Raw genomic sequence first — 24,175 nt, 5'->3', positions numbered from 1 at the left:
TGGTCATGGCGAGGAAGTATCAAAACCTTAGATCCGGTTTTTCATTTTCCGGTAAACTTGTAGTTTAGGCTTAAGAGGGATGGACATGTTTAACATTTCGGAAAAAACAATTTTCAGTGTTTTATATTCTTTGATAGCGCGAATTTTTAGAAATATTTTTCAGATCTTTTCCTACTTCCGGCTTTAGAGATGTCTACAATAAAGAAACATCTGTTTTTTAGTAAAGAAGTAACTTTACCAATTGTATTTTCTTTCGCGTGAATACTGTTTATTATGTTCATTGGTAGAGAGAAAAATATGAACTTTACTATAATAAAAACTAAATTGCTATAATAATAACAATTGTAATAAATTCTTTTATACCAGTGTTTATTTACAACCGAAAAAATGCGACTAAATAAAGATTACAGGCTTAGTTTGAGTCAGATAATGCGATAATTTCATACAGAACGCGGACCATAAATTAATACAGTATTTTCATTTTATGAAATTGTTCAAAATCTTAATATAAAATTCACATTTTATTATTGTAACAAGACGTGTGAAAGAAACAAATTGAAATCATAACAATTAATGTGTTATAATAATTATTAATTTCTTTTATTATCATTAACATTATAAGAAATAATAATAGGATTTATTATTTCATGCATACTTTAAATGTTAAAGAAAAAAGTGTTTATAGATAAATATCTATTGTATTTATGTCCTGAATTTTTTAAATAGAGGATGTTTATTTGCTGTTGATGAACTAGCAGCTTTCTTGTATTCATAATAGACAGCATCATCCGCGCCTGACATCGATGCCATAGTACCAGCTTTACGTACAATCTGAGAAAAAAATTTTATATATCTAGACCTGTACTTTGTTAATGATAATGTCGTTATGCTATTGCATAATTTTTTGCCATGTTATACCCGTGCAATAATACCATAACGACACAACGATACTGCTGTTAAAAGTTATAGAATAGAGACTTTAGATTATACTTTACTCTTATAATACTCACTGGTCTTGGTCCTTCACCAGGTATTCTTTCTTCATCTGCATCTGTATCACTAGCTGTTAAAACCTGTTGCAACAATTGACCTTGTTCTTCTCGACTTGCGTACATTAAATCTGGTTCCTGCACAAATTATACTTATTTTTTTCAAACATGCTTCTAAACAGTAAACGATAAAAATTGCATTGTTATATTATTCTCCAATAAAACATTTTTTAAATAATTGATACAAGTATAAATCCGTTTACTATCTTGATAATTATTTGCACATTTTATAGAGAATACAATAGTTAAATAAATATATGCTAACATTACAAATGTGACAATATATTTTGTTTACGAATTTGTCCAACCAATTTGTAATTCTAATAAATAGTAATAATGTAAATAAGGTTTGCCATAAATTATACGTGTCTCACATATTTCTCTTAAATATTTTACAATTTTTTTTACTTTATTTTATATACTAGTGAAAGGTTTTAATTAAATGGAAAAACAAAGATATGAATTTTTGGTCCATTAAAACTGTTTCTATAACATTTTTAATATATTTTAAAAAATATATTTTAAAAAACACTAACAAAAAAATTTAAAATATATTTAAAAAAAACACTAACATATAGCTAATTATTTTACTATCTTTAATTTTACCTCATCCATGCCTGCAAGTTTTGTGATAACTTTATAAGCATATCCTTGATTTACGAGAAACCGTTGGCGCTTTCTCGAATAATTCATTTCCATTGTATCTTGCGACACAAGAGTATAAAAAAATGCATTATATTCTTCTGCGATTGCACCTACAATAAAAATGAAATTATTTAATTATTTAATTATTACTATTTTAATAATGATAATTTACATATACATAATGAAGGGATAAAAAAAAGTTGAAATATTAAATCTATACCTTTTTTAGCCCTAAGTATGCGTCCTAATCGTTGTGCTTCTTGCCTTCTAGATCCACCATGGGAAGAAATTTGGATTAAAACGTTAGCTTCTGGTAAATCAAAAGAAGTATCTGCCACTTTACTAACAAATATCGTATTTACTTTCATGTTAAATTTAAAATTTTGTAAAATTTGTATTCTTTCACTCTGAAAATATGAATAAATCATTTTTATTAATAAATATTAATAAATATAATAAATATAAGTTGTAAAATTAGACATCCGATAACATTTGCTGAACGCATGTATATATCTCAAGTACTCAAAGAATGAAAAGTTAACGTTGTGCTACGTGAAGCACAAAAACAATATGATTTGTACTTACTTGACTAGTAGGACCGTAAATATACGGCTTATTCATTTTAATAGCATAATGCTTTAGCGCAAATACATTATCTGAGAAGACAATTGTTTTGTCTCCACGTCTCTCATGATATCTGATTAAATATTGGCAACAACGAAATTTATTCGGATTCATCACATATAACAACTGAAATAAAAAAGAAATACCATATTTTAAAATATACACTAAAATTCTATTTAATAATTGTATAAAAATAGTATAGAGAAGTGATCTAACTAATTTCTTGCTCATTTTGCAGCCAAGATATTCTCTGTAAAATTCCGGAGTCATGGGACACCATACTTCGGCGCATTGCACCCTTGCGATAAATCCTCTCTTTTGTAATTCCAACCAATTAGCCTCGTATAACTTGGGTCCAATTAAAAAATTCAGATCGGCAATCTTATCATCTTCTCGCAAAAGCGTTGCTGTTAAACCCAATTTACAATGGGACTGAACAATCGTTAAGACTCTGCGGAACATTTTTGCAGGGATAGTGTGTACCTCTAAAAAAAAAAAAAAAAAACAACAAAAAAAGATTTGAATTATTAATTTATATAAAAAAAAGATATTAGTGTGCCGCACAGTAATATAAATAACGAAATTTACCATCCAAAACCATAATACCCCACTCTTGTTCTTGAAGCCATCGCATCGTTTGTTCAGCTTCCCAGGAGCGTTTTTGAGTATGTGTAATCATGGAATATGTAGTTATCAATATCCCACAACCCATAGGTTTATCTTTTGCTTCGCTGGTAAATCGACAAATCATCGAATCATCGGCGGTAGACCACATTTTGAATTGCTGCTTCCATTGTTCGACAGACACACCAGAATTGCATAATACTAGAGCGCGTTTACGTACTGTACAACAAGCAGTAACTCCGACTAAACTTTTGCCAGCGCCTATATTTTACAAAATCCAATGTTGACAAAAAATAAAAATATACAGCTTTTTTGTTATATTTCATACAGTTAATAAGAATTCTAATAATTATTATTGTTATATTTACCACAAGGTAAGACTATTACCCCGGATCTAGCTCGTCCATTACCAAACATTTTACGCAGACTTTTCTCTTGATAAGGTCTTAACACAGCTGATGGTTTTAAATCAATACTGTAATGTTATAAAGTTATTATTTTTTTTAGTCATTTTTATTGTATATATAAAAAAATAAGATCTGTTGATTTTCGTTAATTTTACTTACTTTATATCTGGATTTATACTATCGTTGCGGAAATCATATTCTGCTAATAAAGGATATTCCAATTCAATGCATCGTTTTTGTATAACTTCAATTTTTTCCTTTTTACCATAAGAGTACATGTAATTTTGATATAAAAATTTTAGAACATTTTATATAAATCAACATAATATTAAATATGTTCAATACTTCAAATAAATTTATATAATTTATGTACATACCTGATTCACTTCAAAACTAACTGTTTTTAATTCTTGATATTCTTCTTCATCTTCATCCTCTTTATCGATCTTGTCATAAAACGCAGTTATGTCTTCTGGAATATTAGTTGTTTCTGCTAATATTGGGCCAGACTCAGGAGTCTCCGAATTTGTTTTACTAGGTGCGGACGTATTTGCGACTGGTTTTGCTCCAAACTGTATCCCAATATAAAGAAAATTAACATATATTTTACTACAAAAATCAATTAATAACAGAAATATATATTTTACCTGAGGAGCTTTTACTTTGGTCTGAATATTTGTAATAATATCATCAGCCTCAGTTTCTTCCACAATTTTCCTCAATCGACATTCTTGAATTACAGAGTCTTTTAATAATTTTTGCAAAACTTCGGGAAATGGAGATTCGATAAAATACTTATTATGTTTTAAAACAAGTTTGACCTACAAAATATTTACAATGTCTTACATATACAGGATGTGTCTGACACGTGTATATATAGGGTGTTGCATCAACATGCGATTCTTTACGATTCATTGCCTGCCTAAAAACGCGCGCGTCCAGTTAATAATTCACACTATTTGCTGCCGGCCAATATTTTTCATTTGGTCTGTTCTTTTTAGAACTGGCTGTACTAGTTCAAGAAATATACATACATATTAAAGTACATGAAATTTTACATATAACGTACGAAATTCTTATTTTTCAATGTGCATAAATTGAAATTAGTGCAGTCAATTCAGTTAGAAGAAACAGACCAATTGTAAATAGTCAACACACAGAAGCACGTCTGTTTAGAACTGAAGGGCTTTTACGTTTCTCAAGACAAGGTGAAAATTACAAAAGTGATTGAACTTATTAAAGTATTTATAATTTCATTGATCAACACATAGAGAATTTGCTTATTTTTATAATTTTCACCTTACGGACACACTTGCAGAAATTTTTCTAATCCACTGTACAAAAAAGAAGCGTTTATATTTTCATAATACGCATTAACAAAAAATAAATAACTTGGACTCCCCTCTCTACTCTGAAAGTTGTAATATCAACTAATTGACATTTTATATATAAAATCTGAATCTTTGCAGCATCACAGAAAAGTTTTTTACTTACCTTTCCATATGATAATGTACACAATTTTATGAACTCAATGATGCCATCAGGAATGCTAGTTTTACTCAACCTTTTTAAGTATTCTATTATATCCTCTGTTTGTAAACCTACACTAACCGCAGCATAGAGTGAATATGCAGTTAGCTTATACTAAAAAAAAAATGGAAAAAAGTTAACATATATATGCGTGTCACTAATATGTAATAATTTTAATTAACAATATATTTTCAATTAATTCAACCTCATGAATATGTTCTGGCCGGCATATAGGTTCTGATATGGCTATTAAAAAATCATGAGCATGTTTATACACAGGAGAAAAGGATTCCAAAAAGATATGTCCATTTGGTGCCTATAAAATATTACAAGAAAAATTAACACAGTCCTTTTATAAAATTTGTATACACTTAACAACTTACTACCTATACTTACCACCCATAATGGTCTAGACGCACAATCTGGTTTTAAAATCATTTGTAAGCGATAATCTTTTGCTCCAAATTCATCTTCAATTGCACTATCATCTTGTTTTTCTACATCATTTTTTGCTGCATCTGGCACACCATCTGCTTCATTACTATCAATCGAATCTTCATCATTGTATTCATCATAGTCATCTTTACGCTTTTTCCATTTACCTTAATTAATAAAAACAAATAATAAACTTATACAAGATATCCATTATACAGCTTTTTAATGAATATATGCCATAACAGAGATATAAAAATAAATCATTTATAAATTAATAATTAAATCATTAATAAATGTAAAAAATCGTGTAAAGTGATTTATAGTAAACAAAAGATAAACGTGTAAAGATATAAATTACATACTATTATCTCTTTTAAAACGTTTCGGTGGACCCATTCTTTCAAGATTCGTTATATCAATTTCTAATTTTATTTTTTCTCTTATAGTTAAGTATGTTGGTTCGAAGTTAATACACAACTCTCTCTCTCTCTCTCTCAGTATGTAGATTCAGCTGATCAAAAATGTCCCAACATCGTTTTCATTTTCTAAGGAACAATATGACAAGAAATTCAACAAAGAATAGAAGCGAGCACGCGCATAAGCACATCCAAACTGCTCAGCTGTTCTCGCGAGACACTACCACAGTTTAACTACATACAAGTTGCGACAGTGCTAAAAATTGAGGGTTTGATTTTCTTCTGCGCGTGCGTTGGCTGTACAACTAAGAATATGGCGGACTGTCATAGCAATATCGGCGAGTGAGAGCACAGCTGAGTATTAATACATTTAAAAGTATTTATATTATAATGGTAATATAAGATGAATGAAAGAGGTGGTATCTCGTGTACGTTTGCTACATGTAAAAATATTTGTGGACAGGGAGAAAATGAAATAAGTTTCTTTCGATTTCCGAAGAATAATGAAAGGTATGTTAAGGTTACGTAAAAAGTTATCACATATACACAATGATATTAATATTTATAGACCTTGAGAGCTTGTAAATAAATAATTTCTAAATATTGTGATATCAGTATATTTTTTGTATGTGATATATGAAACTCTCAAGTCCTTTAATAATATGAATAGTGAGTAGTACTGTGTCTCACTACGTCACTTGATATCATTTAAATTCAGCGCCGGTACAACCCTCAACATGGCTGACAGTCACGTGATCGATGACCACTGACATCAAAGAAGCCGAGCTTCAGCTATTGTTGCAACTGTATGTAGTTAAATTGTAACACTACCATGGACCTAAGAATCTAGGGAATATAAGGTGAAATCTATCGCCACCGGTAGAATGCACTTGAACATTGTTGTTTGAATTGAAGAAGAAAAGGGAGGGAAAACTATTATATTATTTATGTGAAGACCCAGACAGTATAATGTCCAAAATCGGGACATAAGACGTCTTTTAAACATCTTAAAAACATCTTAAAGACGTCTTATATCACGACATCTTAAACATGACTTCAAGACGTCTAAAAGACGTTTCATATCCCGATTTTTGACATTTGTGCTGTCTGGGGAGCCTGTATCGCGTATTATACTCAAAACTCGAATGAGAGTCTAAATGCTCTTATATGGAAGATCACTCCAAAGGAGATATATTAGTTAAATCGGAAAGTTCCATTCGTTTTTTTGCAAAAAGTATGGTTTTACTTAAGAAACAAAATGAAAAAGTACATCAATCAAAATATTGTCAATCGTTAGCGATGACTTTTTCCCATCTTTCGGGCAGCAAGCGAATTCCGCGGCGAAATCTTGGCGGCACTAGGATGGGATGTCTTACCTCACCCGCTCTATTCACCAGACATTGCTTCTTCAAGTACCATTTGTTTCGGTCGATGCAGCATGGCCTTTCTGAGCAGCACTTCAATTCTTTCGAAGATATCAAAAAATGACTCGATAACTGGATCGCCTCGAAAGAACCTGAATTTTTTCACCGCGGAATCAATGTGTTACCCGAAAAGTGGGAAAAGGTTGTAGCTTCCGAAGAGCAATACTTTGAATAAGATATGATGTACCATTCTTTTGAAATAAACTTGAGTTTTTGTAACATAAAACAGCGAGAATTAATTCCAGTACCCAATATATATATATAGAGTCATTTATATATAAATTCGAATTAATTCATCTTTTGTTTGCCTATCTATCGTAGAAAAGCACAATAAAAGTTCGAATTTTCGCAATACCCGCAATTACGTTTCTTTCCTCTCTCGCATTCTACGCAACAGTATCGTAACCCGGCGTGTTTTTCTCACAAAAAAAATCACGTTATTACCTTGGAAAATGTCAACCGTTAGCAGAAACTATGATTTACGCCGGTCAATACGTCACATGTAGGTGAACTGATAGGTAGTAAAGTTAGATAAGAAACATCGAAGACACCTGCTCCGCACGAGAGCGTTTATCCGATTGATGTGCGGCTACCGCGCACAGCGCCTAGCTCGCGTTACGTGTGCGTGCGATTCGCGTGACATGAATGCATACAAACGAGACTGTGTGTGCGTAGCGTGTGCGCGCGCGCGCGAGAACGTTTGTGCAACACATTATCCACTGTGTATCTAAATATCTACGCCAGCGCGAAGTGTGTAGTGCACCTCGTCGATTTTTGGCCGACGCGAGTCGTATCGTGCATACGCGATAGTGTTTTTCCCGGTATCAGGAGTCGTGTAAACGACTCGTTCTTGCAGAGACTCGACAGAGAGTCTCCGTTTTGCTTCTTTACGAAGCGCCAACGGACTAAGGGAACGTCAACGTCGGCCGCAACCTATATTTGTGTACTACATGGAAGGGCCATGTAACCTACGCTGTAAGTAATCAGCGAGCAATCGTTCCTTCAGTTTGATGTTCTCTGCGCGATAACAGGTTCGTAACTGTGTGAAACTGTGGCGTCGACGAAACCCTTTATCGCGTTCCGGACCTGCTACCGCGTTTGAGGTTATATGATAGCATTTTTATGTAATTTCTGGCTGCACCCATCGTGTACAAAGCTTTTTCCTTGTCTCTTTACTTCAATTTGTTTTTTGGATACCGTTGATATCACACATCATGGAACGTACGTTAAGCGAATAAATTGATTTCACTTTCAGAGTGAAGTGTAGCAAATGGAAGGTTTTAAGGTGAAAGATGAACCGATGGATGCATTAGCCATAGACAGTCAGGTTATGGTAAACTTTTTGTATGAAACACAGCGGCACGGTATACTGCTGGTCCTGTCCAGAGTCTAACATAAGAATTACTTTAAGGATGAGAACATTGTGAGCGTCGTGCTTAAAGAGGAACCAGGTGACAGATTCGATCCCGACTACATGGAGGATATTTGCTCTGGTACTTTCGAGAAGGTATTTCTGCCTATCGAAAACAATGAAGTGGATTTCTCCAACGAAATGGTAAATCTATAATGTTAAGGTAAAGGAACAATGGGCCGATAAGAGCCTACAGGTAGATATCTGTGTGCAAATTTGTAATACTTATTATTTTATATCAGAGACCAAATTATAAACCAAATGTTTTTGGTCATATTTTGAATGATTTTTTCCAGTAGTTAGTTCCTAATGACAGTAATAAGAGAATTACATCAGAACTTAATGGGCCATAAGTTTCAGCATTTGGTTTATAACTTTGTCTCTGACGTCAAGTAATAAATTTTACAAGTTTGCACAGAAATATCTGTGGGTAGGCTCTTATTAATCCATTGCTCCTTTAATTTGATTTTACATTTATCAATTTACAAATACTTCATCTTTCTTTTCTCTTTATTAATTTATAATAATTATGACCATATATTAATTCTTAATGTCACATTAATTTTTTTCTGTCCTTCAAAGAATACGGGTGTTTTTATTTAATATTATATAATTAGACAAATACATTAGTCTCTCTCTCTTTCTTTCTATTTTATATATATATATATATATATATGTATATATATGTATATATGTATATATATATATATATTTTATACTCTTTATAAAATTTCATAAATTATTGCAGGTAAAGTTAGAGTTGGAAGGAGAATCTACCAGTCATCATAATTGGACGGCACAAATAAATGCTAATTTATGCGACAAGGAAGATAGCGTAATGCAACGATGTTTGGCTAACACAAATTTTCTACAAGCACAAGACCCTGAGAAGCACCACGGATTTTGTCAGAACGGACAACAAGCAAAATTTTACAAAATACAATGCTCAATTTGTAAGAAGTGGTTTCTAAACAATGATTCCATGGTAACACATTTAAGAATGCATTGCAGCGGAAGTCAGTGTGAGGTTTGCCAGCAGAATTTCCCCGATAACTCCAGTCTGCACGCCCATATGTTGACTCATGTTGGAATGAGCCCATTAGAGTGCAATATCTGTCAAAAAAGATTCGCTTATAAATGGTGCTTAAGAAGTCACATGCAACTACACGTATTGGATAAACCGTACGATTGCGATGCGTTGCAGCAAGCTTTTATGAAGCGGGCAGGTATGAACGATCAGATGATGCATATGGAGGAGAGACCTTTTGAGTGTGATGTGTGCCACGCGTCGTTTAAGGAGAAAATTACTTTAAATCGGCACATGTCCAGCCACGTGGGAGATAGATCCTATAAATGTGAAATTGCGGCATTTAGAGAAAAGGCAAAACTGAATATGCACATGCCGCTTCATATGGGGAATAAGCAATTCAAGTGTACGTTGTGTCACAGAGCGTTCGCTCAAAAGGCAGCGCTCAACAATCACATGTTGGCCCATAGCGGCGAAAAGCCGCACGCGTGCAACGTTTGTGAGAAAACGTACAAGAGAAAATCAGAATTAATTAGGCATACTATGGTTCACACCGGCGAGAGACCGTACGAGTGTAAGGAATGTTTGATGACTTTTCGTGAAAAAGCCAAATTAAATTCCCACATGCTGGTGCACACGGGAGAAAAGCCGCACGAGTGTCACATTTGTCATAAAGCGTGCGCACGGAAATCAGATTTAAATAGCCACATGTTGCTGCACACCGGTGGTCAATACGACTGCAAGGTCTGCGATAAGATTTTCACCAGGAAGTCGGATCTGAATAGACACACTCTGATACACACCGGTGAGAAGCCGTTTGCGTGCGATCTGTGCGATATGGCATTCAGGGAAAAAACCAGATTGAACTCTCATATGATCATACATACGGGCGACAAGCGGCATGCCTGCCACATTTGCAGCAAAAGCTTCAAGGAGAAATCGTCGTTGAGGAAACACATGTTAACCCACACCGGTGACAGACCGTACGAATGCTATGTGTGTCACAAAGCCTTCACGCAGAAGACTACGCTAACCAGCCACATTCTGGTTCACGCCGGTGAGAGACCTTTCGAGTGTAGTTCTTGTCAGAAAATATTTAAAGACAAAGCAGCGTTGAAAAAACACTTGTCGATGCACGTTAACGAGAAAACTCATGAATGTCTTATCTGTATGAAAAAGTTCGCTCATAAGACGGCATTAAATAATCACTTGTCCACGAGCCACATATCCTAACTACACGGATCTAGTCTATTACAGCTTTCTGTTTCTTTACATTGAGCACCGTATGTTTGTAGTTGTATAGCATATTTCCAATAATTATATCCTACCTATATCTGTTTTATATGCCAATAGGTGCGAAAGTCGTATTTTTTCCTGTGTGTATGAAGATAATAAATTAATTTCTAAGTAATAACTGCCAGTCACTTTACGCTCCTACCTAAGGACGAATGAAACCATTAAAACGCTTATATTTCTTACATTCCATCTTGAAACTAATATTGTTAGATCTATAAATCTATAAAAATCAATAAATACACAATACGTCGTTGATAAAAGAAACAGAAAGTATAATTTATGTTATTCCGCTAAATTGAAAATGATAACGGACGCATAAAAATAATGGGTAATAAGCCACTGCATAACGTTTATTTAATCCATGTATACGAGAGAATTATATTGGTAGTAATTCTGTAATTTTTAGCAATTGTGAGCTAGATATAGTCAATCATACCTGAAATAGTATGACAAGATTCTATAATTTTATATAAATAATACTGTATGTCGAGTTGAACAATTGCGAAATCAACAAATTAAAATTAACTAAACATAGGGTTATGATGCGTCAAACATGTTGGTGGCCATTTACAATTTATATTTTGAATTTAAGTTATCATCACAGATTTTTCGATTAACATTACAAAGTCTATATATATATATATATATATGTATGTATATATATTGATTTTGTAATGTCAATCGAAAAATCTGTCGTGAAATCTAATTTAGCAATTTTTTATTTTTCAAAATACGATGTCACCTATGCATATAGCCAGAGAAAGAAAATTTCATACATCGGAACCAGACCATTACTTCTAAGCCGTGTTTTTAAACAAACACATCTGGTTTCATGTCATATCCAATATTGCCGCGACTATCTACAATTGTCTCAATTTTCCCTCCCTCGATTATTATATTAACTTTTGTCCATACCTCTATTTAGCGCATTACTCCAATGGGCTCTTTTCCAGACCTAAATTATACATAAATACATGTATAAAAAAAAGTTGTAAGTTCCCAAACTGTCATATTAAACATAGCATTATGCATAGCATAAAATAACAAATAAGGTAAAATTTAATGTAAATGTTAGGATATATTTGAATCCCGAAAGCCTTATGAGATCTACCTAGATGATCATCTCTAATTAACGACTCAATGTTATTTGGTAGACTATAGCAATAAGTGTTATCCAAGATCAGCGATATCTTAGAATATTTTGAATCATGACGTGTGAAAAGTAGAAATAAGTACATACATATACAAATAATTGTTGCGATTTGCGTGTACAAAAATGATGTTTTATCAACTAAATTGCTTTATCTCGATATGTGATACGAACTTGGTAAACTAAACGATTAATGAATATCATAATAGCTGCCCTGTTGAAAGAAACCAGGTGGGAATCCACATAGGAAAGGTCTATATGGAATCCCATGTTTGCATTAATTTATAGAATCTATAATATCTGATAATGATAGTTTCTGCGATATACCTATCTGCGATTTTGCGCCAAAATCTGAAGTCCTAAGTAGGAACCCCTGTAAATTCCTACATAAATTTTCACAAACCATGTGGATTCCTATATGGATTTTTATTATTCTATATGGATTCACATGACTTCCTAGTGGATTTTCATGGCAATCCACCTGGAAATTTTCAACAGGATGTTTATCAATAATTTAATAGTAGTTTCAATGTATATGTGGTATTCCAAATTATTTTCATGCTAGTATGTAATATCATTGGCTGCAAAATTACCTGGACGAGTTGTCTCTCTGAATTATATTCTAAATTATTCGATTTGATATAGTTTTAACGAGATTAAAGCTACATCAATTGTTATTAACTTGTTACTAACAAGTCAGCTTATCCAATTTACATATTTGAACCAATAATATCAATATAAACGAAATTAACACGGTAATCTTCATGATTCTTATAGCACAATGGACTCGCAATGGAAAGCCTTAACGAAGACAGCTGACCCTATGCATTCAAGATATCCTTTTATATAATTCTCAGCGAGTTATGATTATATTTGCACTGTAAAAAATATCTGATTAATAATTCGTTTGCATGTACCGGGTGGACGGTATGGATCGTCTTTCAGAATGTTCTTTTGGAATGTTAGAGATTAATGTTACCATCTATGTGTGCGAGATGGAATTAAATTCTCCATTTATATATTTGTATAAATTAGTTAAGATATGTTTCGATTGAAGCAATTTTATTACAAAGACGAAAGTATTATAATATCGATGTATTTTTTAACGGACCATCCTATAACGACTTATCGTGCTGAGAGCTTTCGAACGCTGCAATTCGATGTGGCCAATTTATCGATCACATAACAGATAAATAGCGTTTGCAACGTAAATAAACACGCATATAGTTCTAGGATGCTTGTTTACTTTCTATTAATCAATCGAAATAAGCGTACTGATGAATAGTGTACATACAAGGTAAAAATTCTATTTGTCCACGGTCGTATTATGATCGCATTGATTAAATGAAATACGTGTAATAAATATAAAATTTTTACATATAAAGCATATAAGGAAACTAAGCGTTTCAAGTATTAAGTACAACAATTGGTAGCGTCAACTAAATGTATATTATATTTTGCAATTATGTCATCATCTGCATGTATTCAGTTCCGCTTAATATTCATCTTAGTGAAATGTTCGTCGAAATTTGAATTAACCCTTTACGTCGACAGGATGATTTCCTGATCCGCCTGTAACATAACAACATAATCTCTTACACACATACTTTATTGAATATTATGTTCATAATATCTTTCAGTAAAGAGATGTCGAAAAATGTGAAGAGAATTAAATTTCGATTTAAACAAATAATTACATACACAAAGTTCATTATATTTTATAACTAATATTTTTTAACACAACTACCTTTTAAATAGTTACGTTTAATGAAATATTTCTTGGATGGAAACTTACTTCCGGCACTGCTTCCGGCAAAGGCAGAAGCACCACTGGAAGCCCAGGAATTGGGTCTACCTTGATTTTGTGCACCACTGGAAGACCAACTTCCGCTGTTAGTTTGATCAAAATTACCGCCATGTCCTAAACATACAAAGTTGTACAATATATTTGATTATTATACATATTACGTGTAAACCGATTACATATTTATATATATAAACCGATATTACTTTAATAGATACGTATACACAAACATTTATTTATTAAACGTTCTGGAAATATTCGCGTATTCTTTTGAAATAAAAAATTACTATTAAACGTTTTCAAAAAATAAAATTTTACGGGTGGAATTGTTGATAATATACTCGACGAAATTGTGATATTTTATTTTAAAGAGAATTAAATATTTTTTTCTGTGTATAGAATATTCTGTATATATTATTATAAAATATAAATATCGTGCGTATATATATATATATTAAATTACAATTTTGTGTGATTTTTCGATTGTTTTATAGCAGATAAGTATACTGCAGAAACTATCATTGTTAGATATTATAGATTCTATAAATTAATTACACTAGCATAGGTCGTGTAATGACTTTCATAGTCAAAGAACGAAAACAGATACTTGGAGCTAGCGCTTACTTTTAATTAAGACGCTGCTGCCTTTGATTTATGCATTATTATACAGTAGCATTATTATACTGCATCAATTACACATTTTTCTAATACTTCTTGTATAATTACATACAGTTGATCTTGAAATATTTTTCATTGTGAGTCTTTTATTTTACATGTACGTAGGGTGTTTGATAAGTCAGTGAGTTTGATAAGAGATGGCGCTCAGAATGCAAGTTTGATATTATTTATGACATTTGCCATTTTTTGTAGGCATACTCATATCTTAAAGTAATTACGGCACTTATGTATGTGCAACCATTTTGAAAATAGGGGGCCAGAGCGGTATTCATAGGTATCATTGTTATGTTTAAATTTTATAATTTCATCAATATTATCTCAAAAATATTATGGGAATTATATAGAAACCTTGGTGCAACGTTATTTGCAACGTTATGATACTCCCATTTCAATATTATCGAAATTTCCAAATTAGTGTTAAAGTTTGTTCATAATGATGTTGCATACAACACTAAATATGACAAATTTTAAAACATTACATGTTATTGAATATCGTTGTAATAACATCGCACTAATGATTTTTTACTTACTGGGAATGAGTTGATACGAGTATGTGCGAGAATATCTACATCTATTGTTGAAACACTTTTATAAGGTACGAACCTCCTGTACCGGACGAAGAAAAGGATTTAGCGTTGGCAAAACTGGAACTGGAGGCTTGAGCGCTGCTAAAAGATCCAGCGTAAGTTCCAACATGAGCACCGGATCCTGCCAAATGATTTCCTGCTGATCCGGGATGACTTGCACCAATATTAAATCCGTCTCCATAATTGTTGGATACCGGACCGGTTCCAGAATTTCCGGGTTCACCGGGGCCACTGTTAACACTTCCTATACCGGCTCCAATATTTCCACTGATTCCTCTATGTATTCCTCCCGGATGTTTACCACCTTTCGTAGCTGTATAGCTTCCGCTACCGGGTGTTCCACAACCAAAAAGACCAAGTTTACACTGTAATGGGCTAGTACTCTGGCGATTACTTCCTGCAGGATAAGGTATATTCCCGCTTTGCGGGGAAGAAACTTCTCCAGAATAAAAATCACTTTTTACATCTCCATTACCAGCAGTTCCTGATCCAGGAAATCCGGCAGGTTGTCCACCATATGATGGACCATTTGAGCCATTGCTTTTACTCCCAGGGACTGCATTAAAAGGATTATTTCCCTCGGTTTTCCTTCCTCCGAGCGAAATCGCTTCTTCATCATTATTGACTTGAATATCTCCTCTTCTCTTGTTATCATTCAGAAAAGGATTTCCTTCAAATGACTTAGTATTTTCTTGATTAAGGGGAATTACATTTCTGTCATTGTTTGCGTTAATGCCGCCAGGCTTAGGAATACTCTGACTGGAATCCAAGAACAGATTTCCCTTGCCAATTGATTTAGGTGTAGTTCCACTCCAGGGACGTGAAACATCACTTGGAATACCGCCTAAAAAGTGAATAATACAAAATATAGTCAGATGTACACATATATATATTTTTAACATGTTAAAAAAAAAATATATAAGGTATATCCCTGTTTTTATACACCATATATATGTATATATATATATACATATTTTTACATTTAATTTATATACATACATTATATATATATATAATATATATATACATTATATATATAATATATATATACATTATATANATATATATATATTATATATATATTATATATATTATATATATATTATATATTATATATATATATATATATATGTACTCGAGAGCGTCTCGAGCGTAAGGATCCCGGAGACTCGGTCGCCTTTTCCCTTCGCCGGTCGCACAATCGTCGTAGAATTATTGTCGGGATTGCATTGGAGATTGTATATTGAGCCGTGTCAGGAGCTCGTAAAGTTGTTCGTGGAAACTGCTTCTGGCGAGGAGCTAGATCGGACTGTGCGGGATCGGCCGGAAGCAGTAACCACTGTCGGGGAAGACCCGGCTGGCGCTCAACGGAAAACCCGGCGAGATTCGCGTAACGACGCCGGGCAAGAGAGCTTTTTCGTTAACATGACGCGCGTATTATAGACGCCGTTGAGCTCAGATCCGCCGCATAAAGCATCTCGCGGAACATCTCAGGCGAGAGATCGCTCTCTTTTGATCGCGTTACGGAATCTCCCGTGGTATTGAATTTAGTTGCCTGTACTTGAAGGACACAGGCTAACTAACGAGTTATTTCAATGTCACACCGTATAGTCGATTATCAGTAGGATTGCGTAATTATCGGCCTTGAAGTCCACTCGGATTAAAGTGTTGTTATTTTACTGTTAATCGATTTCTAAATTATTACCCCTCTCGGCTCCTCTCCGACGTGTCCGCGGAATCGAGGAAGAACGTGTAAGAACCACGACGCTCTACCACGAAGAATAGCGAAGGATTCGACTCACCATTTAGAGAAATAAAACTGAGCTAGCTGAGGTGGGTCCGTTGCCGCGCGAATGCGGGAGCGAAGGAGTTCCGCAACCGACGCGGACGCGAATTGTGGTGACAATATATATATATATATAAATTTTGGACTTTGAAAGATATCATACAAAAAAAATATGTTTCAGAAATGTTTTTCATAAAACAACAAAAAATGGCATCAATTTAAAGAAGGATATCAGTAGAAAATGCAGAAAATATTCAACATTTGTCTCTTATTTGCTTTTCTATTTTTAATTAATTAGATTAAAAAATCTTGAGAGCTTTGATATATATTTATATAACAAATTTAATAAAGATATTATAACAAATTTATAACAAAGATATTATAACAAATTTAATAAAGAAATATAAATGTAATGAAAATGATACTTCTTAAACATCAGTGTTTACTACAAACGTACCTACAGATCTATGCAAAAATGGATTTGCGGAATTCCAGCGATCAGGACCTCCTGGTGTTACATCTCGGTCACCTTAAATTCAAATTAAATTAATAATCGAGAAAATTGCTAATTAAAAATTTTAAATATTAATTAAAAAATTATATTATATTTAAATTTTAGAAAATTTTATTATATTTAAAATTAAGACAAACAAATTATTACGAATACATGTCACGTTTATTATAAAGATACTACTGTGAACACACATTATCAATACTACTTTTATTACCTTGATTACGTGAATTGTCTCCAGTTTCACATGCAGGGTTATAAATTTCAGGGTAAACTTGACTACCAATACTAGGAAGTGAATTTGGTTTGTATGTATTTGAGATATTTGGAATATTGCTATCGCCAAATCCAACGGGATAGTAGGTTTTATTAACACCGCTGGGCCCGCTTTTTTCTCCACATGGTCCATGTATCGCCGATACATTGTCATCTCCTTCACTGCAATCGCTGCCGTAATTACAGTTCTCTCTACAATTTTTACTTCCGCTGGATGGAATAGTAGGACCTTCGCAGCTTCCACTTTTGCATCCAGACCCGCTTCCGTGTTCAACTTGTGTACCTGGCCAAAATCCACTTCCTTTTTGTTGAGTAGGCCAAGTATTACTTCCACCTATGGGAAGTCTTCCAGGTGAGGTTCCAATTTCGGGATGACTGCCCGGCGTAGTTGTACTTCCGCGCCCAGATTGTCTGCTAGGCCAAATTCCGCTTCCAAGATGACTAGGCGTAATATTATTTTCTGGTTGTTTTTCAGACCAAGGTGCATTTCCGCTGCTAGATTGTGTGTTAGGCCTGGCTTCACTTCCGCTTCCGGGTTGTTTTTCAGGCCAAGTTTCTCTTTCACCTGCGGTAGGTAGCTTGCTAGGCCAAACGCCAGTTCCGACATCAGGCTGCGCACCATAAGGACCGATTCCATAAGTAGGTTTGATATTTTCAGAAGGACCCTTAATACCAGGATAACTTAAAATTCCCGTATGGGATACCGATGGTGTTCTATGATTAGATGTGGTCCTTGTTATATCAGGAGTATTATATGTTCCAGGAATATTATATGCTCCAGGCGTATTGTATGTTCCAAAAGATGTGCCAAACGCATTTGCATTAGCGCTTGCAATTGCACTACTACTTGCAGCGTTGAAATTGTTTGGTTTCGCTCCTCCGTAAGGACTACCGGACGAATCTGGCGTGCTCACGTGGCCAAATGGAGTTTTAGTTGTCCCGAACGCAATATTTGACACTGGAAATCCAGCGTGAGGTTGTGCTGTTCTCGAACCGGGCCAAGTACTACTTCCGCTTCCAATATGACCAGAACTTGGCCAAGAACTAGCAGTAATAGTTCCACTAGTAGATGGATATTCTTTCTGCTTAAAATTGTCAGGTACTCCGCTATAAGACGTGCTTCCAAAATTAGGTTTTACGCTCGCTCCAGCATGAACGCTGCTAGTACCTGGGGCGCGCAAAATTATATCACGTTATTAAAGAAAATGTATAAACTAGTGGTGGGCGATCTCGATGCGATTTTCAGGAAATCGATTTTTTTTATCATTATAACTATTGCGAATTTTGCAAAATGATACACGACTTTTCTGCTCAGTTTCACTCGTTCTACGTTCCCATGCACTCCATGGGAACCGAGATTAGTTTGGGACATCCTGTATATATACGTTGTGACGATGCAAATTTTCGCTCGTAACTCAGGCCGTAGCTTGGCCGAGGAGGAGCCGGAGGTTCGCGCCTTCTTGTAAGAGAAGGTGACCGAGTTTACAGATTTTTGGTTTCACGCGCCGTTTGCGCAAAAGCCATGCGGTGACAAAATATATAATATAATAAAAAATAGTTTTTTATCTTCATAAGCGAGTACCTGCTGTTTCAAATTGCCCGTAAGGTCTGTTTTGATTTCCACCTGGACCTCCAGGATTATTTAAAGGAAATGTATTACCTCCTCCGTATGGCGCCCCGGGAGAAATATTGCCCGGAAATTCATTACTTTTTCCAAAAGCAGTGTCGAGTGGTATCGGACTTACTTTTACAGGACCTTGTTTTCCTAATATGATATTAATGCAAAATAATATGAAGTTTTTTTATATAAATTACGTTATTTTTCTATAATCGCATATAAATTATTATATAAATAATAGTTATATATATATAATCGATTAAAAATATATGCAAAAATATCGTTTTGCTTTTCTGTAAGAATGTTATTACACTTACCTAGACTACAAGTTGTTTCAGGTCGAGTACAATTAAGTGAACCAAAAGACGTAGTTCCTTGACTCGGATTCCAACTTGACCCAGGTTTGTCGTCGGATCCAATATTCCGATTTTGCCCAGGTTTCGGTGTTGTTCCGGAGATTTCAACAAATACGTTATCATGTCTAGTACTCCAAGGTTTTTGCGTAGAAGGAGTTCCTGCCGAAGTATCATATCCAGGTTTCCAGTTTGATCCTGGTTTCGGTGTGGTCCCGAAACTTCCAATAGGTTTATCACCATGATCAGCATTCCAACTTGGTACAGGATTCTGTGAGGAAGGGACTCTTGAAGTTCCAAATCCTGTATTCCAACTTGATCCAGGTTTCGACGTGGTCCCGAAACTCCCGACAGGTGTGTTACCATGGTCTCCGTTCCAATTTGACGCAGGTTTATGCGAGAAAGAATATCCCGTTGTTGGAATACTACCAAATCCAGTGTTCCATCCTTGTTCAGGTTGCAGTGTCGTGCCATAGCTACCAACAGGCGTACCATCGTGTGCACTATTCCAAGGTGTTTCAGGTTTCTGGGAAGCAAGAAATCCACTACCTGGAGTAACGGTGTTCCAGTTTGTTCCAGATTTCGGCGTGGTTCCATAACTTCCAACAGGCTTCTGCGGGGAAAAAAATCCTGTCGCCGGTGGAGTACTTCCGAGTCCAGTACTCCATATTGGGCTTGGTGTCGTTCCGAACGTGTCGCCATGTCCGCCGCCCCAAGCAGGTTTTGGCGTGGAGCCAGAACTAACCGATGTTGTTTCTCTGTTCCAGCCTGTTCCTGGCCCATAACTCGGTATTGTCACAAAATTATGTGCGGTTACGCCGCCGTATCCTGGCTTTGACGTACTGGTAAACGGAGTGTTCCAGCTAGATCCAAGATTCGGTGTCGATCCATAATTACCGGTTGATCCTGCGTGTCCGGTACTCACCGGGAAATTGGTAACCTTAAAAGGACCATCGGGTTTACTTCCTTTAATTCCTCCTTTAACATCGTCGCCATATATAGGTCCTGTTTTATGTACTCCAGGTGGATTCGGTCCAAATGTGTGTCCTCTAGGTCCATTTCCACCATGATGATGTGTTTTATCGGGTTTATATTGGCCATCATCACCGTCGTCGCATTCGTCTTCATTGTTCTCATCCCTTCCCTCTTCTGTCTCATCTCGCTCCCAGTAGTCGTCATTTTCCCATTTGCATTTAGAGCAGTCATCACCATCCTTATTATGGTCATGACCTTCGCTTTTCGTTCCACGATGATGACTGAGAGATTTTACTCCACGATTAGCGTCGCTGTCGTGAGGGAAATTAATATTGTCATAGTTACGAATTTCTCTATGTCTTTCGTTGACTCCAGGAGAACTTCCTGTTCCTGCAAATGCACCTGTAAACGCATTGGCGCCATTTAATGCAGATGCGCCGGCAGTACCGGCTGATGCCACGGCTCCAGCATACGCATTGGATGATGCACTGCCTGCAGCACATAAAAATATGTTTCTTTGTTATTATTATATCTTGGTAGAACGCCATCGCAAGTTACGACATCAAGATTTATTTTTATTACATGATGCGATGAATAAAATATAATTATATCGCGAGAAATAAATGAAAAGGAAGATATGCGATTTCAAGCGATTTGGGGAACAGGTAGAAAATGTTGGATATTTTTTTATTTTTTCAATAAAACATAAATGAATTTAAATAGTATTTCTCAATGGTTAAGAATAATATTCCTTAATTTAAATATTTCTAAACTGAGAAAAATATCGTATTTTCCTAAAATTTGAAATCTCGATTTTTCCGCCAATAAGTCATAAATTTGTAATAACTCGTTTCTAACAGAAAATATCTTTGCGAATAAAAAATCACGCTTTCCTTCGTAGATAGACGAACAATCCTATATGCAGGATGTCTGTTGCAAGCCATGTCATTCATTATATACTTGTAATTTATGCCAATGTGGATAAAGAAATTCTCTACCATTTTGTAAACACACGAAATTTCAAATTATTAAGTATTGAAAATAGCCATATATACAGGCTTCTTTAATTAATAACTCAAAAATTTGCTTGTTATTTGCAAAATAATAAAAGATTTTCTTGTTCAAAATGACCCAATCTATCTTAACACATTAAGGGCGGGAGTCGTAGTACTACGATTTATCTCGACTGCGGCTTAAAGGCGGGAGTCGTAGTAATACGATTTAGCTCGACTGCGGCTTAAAGGCGGGAGTCGTAGTAATACGATTTAGCTCGACTGTACCTTAAAGTTTTTATGATCACACAAAATATCGCCCGCTCTAGGCCGAAAAACGAGGCGGGCGGCCGCCGCGCTACCTAGCATACTTTCGTCGAGATTGCCCGCCGTTAATGTGTTAAGTGTATAATAGCTATTGTATCTAACGACATGTTCAAAGTTCGAGGTTCCATGTTCAATATTGCTATCTGTCAGACACAGCTGTCATATACTTGTAGATTAGGCCTCTTTGAATAAGAATGTTCTTTATCATTTTGCAAATTTTTAAGTTATTAATTAAAAAAGCCTATACATGAGGATTTTTAATAATTAATAGCTTGAAATTTTATAGTTTGCAAAACAGCACAATACTTTTTTGTTCACATTAACTTAAGCTATAAATATTTGACAGATGGCTCTGCTTGCGTCAAACACTCTGTATAATCATGACGCGATGCAGAGAAGGCCTCTGCCATATAAGATAAAGATGATTTCACTGGCATGCACACATAAAAAGAAATATTTATACGTACTAAAAGCGTCACTGCTGCCTGCATTGTTGGTTGCACGTGCATCTGAGAAATTAAAATAATATATAAATTTGGAATATTTTACAAACAATAATTGTTAAGCATATAAACAAAGCGCAAATTAAACTTTGGATAAAGCACTTGTTTTCGAAAAAAATAACAGTTGTATGTCGCGTGAATTGAATCGATTGTCAAACGTATTTTTGGAAATCACAAAATCCCAGGTAGCCAAATCTGCGCAAGTAGATTCCAAGTAGAGTCTGCTATAAATTTTTGATGGCAGAGAGGCAACAAATCTGACACAGAATCTGTTCTACCCGACGATATTTTCAAATTGCCACCAGAAATTTGACAAAACCTGCTCACATGCTATGCCAGCAGATTGACGGCAGATTGATGACAGAAATCGAACATACTTTACTAAACGCAGTTTGGTGACAGGATCTAGTCGGTTTCTGCGCCAATCTGCCGGTAAATCATGGCAACAGGTTCTGTCGATAGAACACGAGCTTAATGCAGACACATGGATCTATAGACAGGTCGAATTTGTCGCCAATCTGTCGGCACACTGCTAACGGATTGTTTACCGGGATATTTTCATATATTTATATATTTCTTTAAACACAAACAGAAAGAAACATAAATAAAATATCCGTTAAAGATGTTAATTAGTATTTAAATAAAAATAATAAGAATCTTAAGAACAGAAATTCCTTTCTCAAAGAAAAGAAAAATGTGTTTACAATAAACATATTTATTTCTAAAGTATAACTCGGACTTTCGTTTTCTACATGCAATTCTTTGAATAAAATTAAAAGGCATTTTATATATGTAATATTAAACATACGAGTAATCAATTCCTCCATGTAGTCGTAATAGTTTACGTGTAAAAATGTATTTTCATTTTTAGAATATACAAATCGTTCAGTTTCTCACGGATGTAATCACTCGAATGGTATTAAAATTAACTTTACGACGCGAAACTACCTGAGCTGATGAAGAAAGAGCACATGACAGAAATCTGCAGAAAACATTTCAAGATGTCACTCAACATTTCGATTGGACAGGAAACGAACGCGTAAGAGTTGCTTTGCCGATTGCTCTTCGTATACTGCGGCACCGGTTATCGATCCTTTGCCAGGAGGATTCTAATCGGCAGCTTATATATACACACACACATATATATATATATATATATACATATATATATATACAAGGATACCCCCAGCAGTGAAAGGAATCTAAATGCCGCAAGCGATCATCGAAGGTAGCATCATCGGCTACATGCGAGTTAATATACATTGTCGAACGGCATTGAGTAATTATTATTTCGCGCTATTGCTAGTAACAAGCGTACTTGTGTGATATAATAGAAACAGCACAACTGGTTTATGAAACAATCCGCTACGGTGAAGATGACTGCGTCATCGTTCCTTAGGAGTTTCCCCGCCCGAGACATCAATATTCGTCACGTTTGTTGAGCATCCTGAATGGTATGCCGTGAGCAAATAAGCTAAATCCGTGTCTCTCATGCGTTTTCGAACACTCGAAGTCGTCAATCTTTCTTTGATTTGCCCTTGCAAATGATAATTCGCGTAAAGATAAAAATGATTATAGTGTCATGATCGTTATAAATTATGAAGCCACATTTGTTTGTATATAAATTGCGGTTGTAATTTTCGTTCAAGAGATATCATTAATTAGTATGCACGTACTAATCTTCCAAGTTTGTTCTAACGGATTCCAATGGCATTCTTGCAACCCAG

General features: G+C 34.8%; 3 protein-coding genes across 7 annotated transcripts; 1 reads left to right on the top strand and 2 right to left on the bottom strand.

Annotated features, from left to right (window-relative positions):
- Position 1: 1 nt before the first annotated feature.
- Positions 2-7,735, bottom strand: LOC106751788 (DNA excision repair protein haywire). 2 transcript variants are annotated; one of them, XM_014632928.1, is made up of 16 exons: positions 7,599-7,735; positions 5,677-5,859; positions 5,276-5,481; positions 5,085-5,195; positions 4,844-4,993; positions 3,997-4,170; positions 3,727-3,921; positions 3,509-3,606; positions 3,311-3,417; positions 2,907-3,203; positions 2,535-2,803; positions 2,280-2,444; positions 1,915-2,101; positions 1,656-1,804; positions 1,011-1,127; positions 2-831 (listed from the first exon to the last, which is right to left on the bottom strand). In XM_014632928.1, the coding sequence occupies exons 2-16, from the start codon at positions 5,708-5,710 to the stop codon at positions 703-705; spliced, it is 2,388 nt and encodes a 795-aa protein (XP_014488414.1). In that variant the 5' UTR covers positions 5,711-5,859; positions 7,599-7,735; the 3' UTR covers positions 2-702. The 2 variants fall into 2 exon arrangements, with proteins under 2 accessions (XP_014488414.1, XP_014488413.1); XM_014632927.1 differs by lacking the exon at positions 7,599-7,735 and having other exon boundaries at positions 5,677-5,943.
- A 90-nt stretch (positions 7,736-7,825) lies between these two features.
- Positions 7,826-13,367, top strand: LOC106751789 (zinc finger protein 501). Of its 4 annotated transcripts, XM_014632931.1 has the most exons (5): positions 7,826-8,129; positions 8,410-8,487; positions 8,566-8,709; positions 9,314-10,649; positions 12,816-13,367. In XM_014632931.1, the coding sequence occupies exons 2-5, from the start codon at positions 8,425-8,427 to the stop codon at positions 12,842-12,844; spliced, it is 1,572 nt and encodes a 523-aa protein (XP_014488417.1). In that variant the 5' UTR covers positions 7,826-8,129; positions 8,410-8,424; the 3' UTR covers positions 12,845-13,367. The 4 variants fall into 4 exon arrangements, with proteins under 4 accessions (XP_014488417.1, XP_014488415.1, XP_014488416.1 ...); XM_014632929.1 differs by having other exon boundaries at positions 9,314-13,367; XM_014632930.1 differs by lacking the exons at positions 8,410-8,487; positions 12,816-13,367 and having other exon boundaries at positions 9,314-11,536.
- Positions 13,368-13,468: 101 nt separating this feature from the next.
- LOC106751787 (collagen alpha-1(I) chain-like) lies at positions 13,469-23,532 on the bottom strand. The gene is made up of 9 exons (XM_014632925.1): positions 23,397-23,532; positions 22,413-22,454; positions 19,616-21,118; positions 19,263-19,445; positions 17,622-18,848; positions 17,351-17,422; positions 15,124-15,951; positions 13,834-13,959; positions 13,469-13,610 (listed from the first exon to the last, which is right to left on the bottom strand). The coding sequence occupies exons 1-9, from the start codon at positions 23,461-23,463 to the stop codon at positions 13,573-13,575; spliced, it is 4,086 nt and encodes a 1,361-aa protein (XP_014488411.1). The 5' UTR covers positions 23,464-23,532; the 3' UTR covers positions 13,469-13,572.
- Positions 23,533-24,175: the final 643 nt, after the last annotated feature.

This window comes from Dinoponera quadriceps, unplaced genomic scaffold, assembly GCF_001313825.1.
Source record: "Dinoponera quadriceps isolate SergipeBrazil2010 unplaced genomic scaffold, ASM131382v1 scaffold179, whole genome shotgun sequence".
NCBI lineage: Eukaryota > Metazoa > Arthropoda > Insecta > Hymenoptera > Formicidae > Dinoponera > Dinoponera quadriceps.
This window is presented reverse-complemented; position numbering and strand designations above follow the sequence as displayed.

Coding starts and splice junctions, on each gene's coding strand:
- LOC106751787 (XM_014632925.1), bottom strand. CDS start 23,463: ATGTTGAGTGACATCTTGAAATGTTTTCTGCAGATTTCTGTCATGTGC. Junction 19,446..19,615: donor TGAAACAACTTGTAGTCTAG/GTAAGTGTAATA, acceptor ATATCATATTAG/GAAAACAAGGTCCTGTAAAA. Junction 17,423..17,621: donor AGACAATTCACGTAATCAAG/GTAATAAAAGTA, acceptor TTTGAATTTAAG/GTGACCGAGATGTAACACCA.
- LOC106751789 (XM_014632929.1), top strand. CDS start 8,425: ATGGAAGGTTTTAAGGTGAAAGATGAACCGATGGATGCATTAGCCATA. Junction 8,488..8,565: donor CCATAGACAGTCAGGTTATG/GTAAACTTTTTG, acceptor AATTACTTTAAG/GATGAGAACATTGTGAGCGT. Junction 8,710..9,313: donor TGGATTTCTCCAACGAAATG/GTAAATCTATAA, acceptor AAATTATTGCAG/GTAAAGTTAGAGTTGGAAGG.
- LOC106751788 (XM_014632928.1), bottom strand. CDS start 5,710: ATGGGTCCACCGAAACGTTTTAAAAGAGATAATA. Junction 4,171..4,843: donor GTACATTATCATATGGAAAG/GTAAGTAAAAAA, acceptor AATATTTTGTAG/GTCAAACTTGTTTTAAAACA. Junction 832..1,010: donor CTGGTGAAGGACCAAGACCA/GTGAGTATTATA, acceptor TTTTTTTCTCAG/ATTGTACGTAAAGCTGGTAC.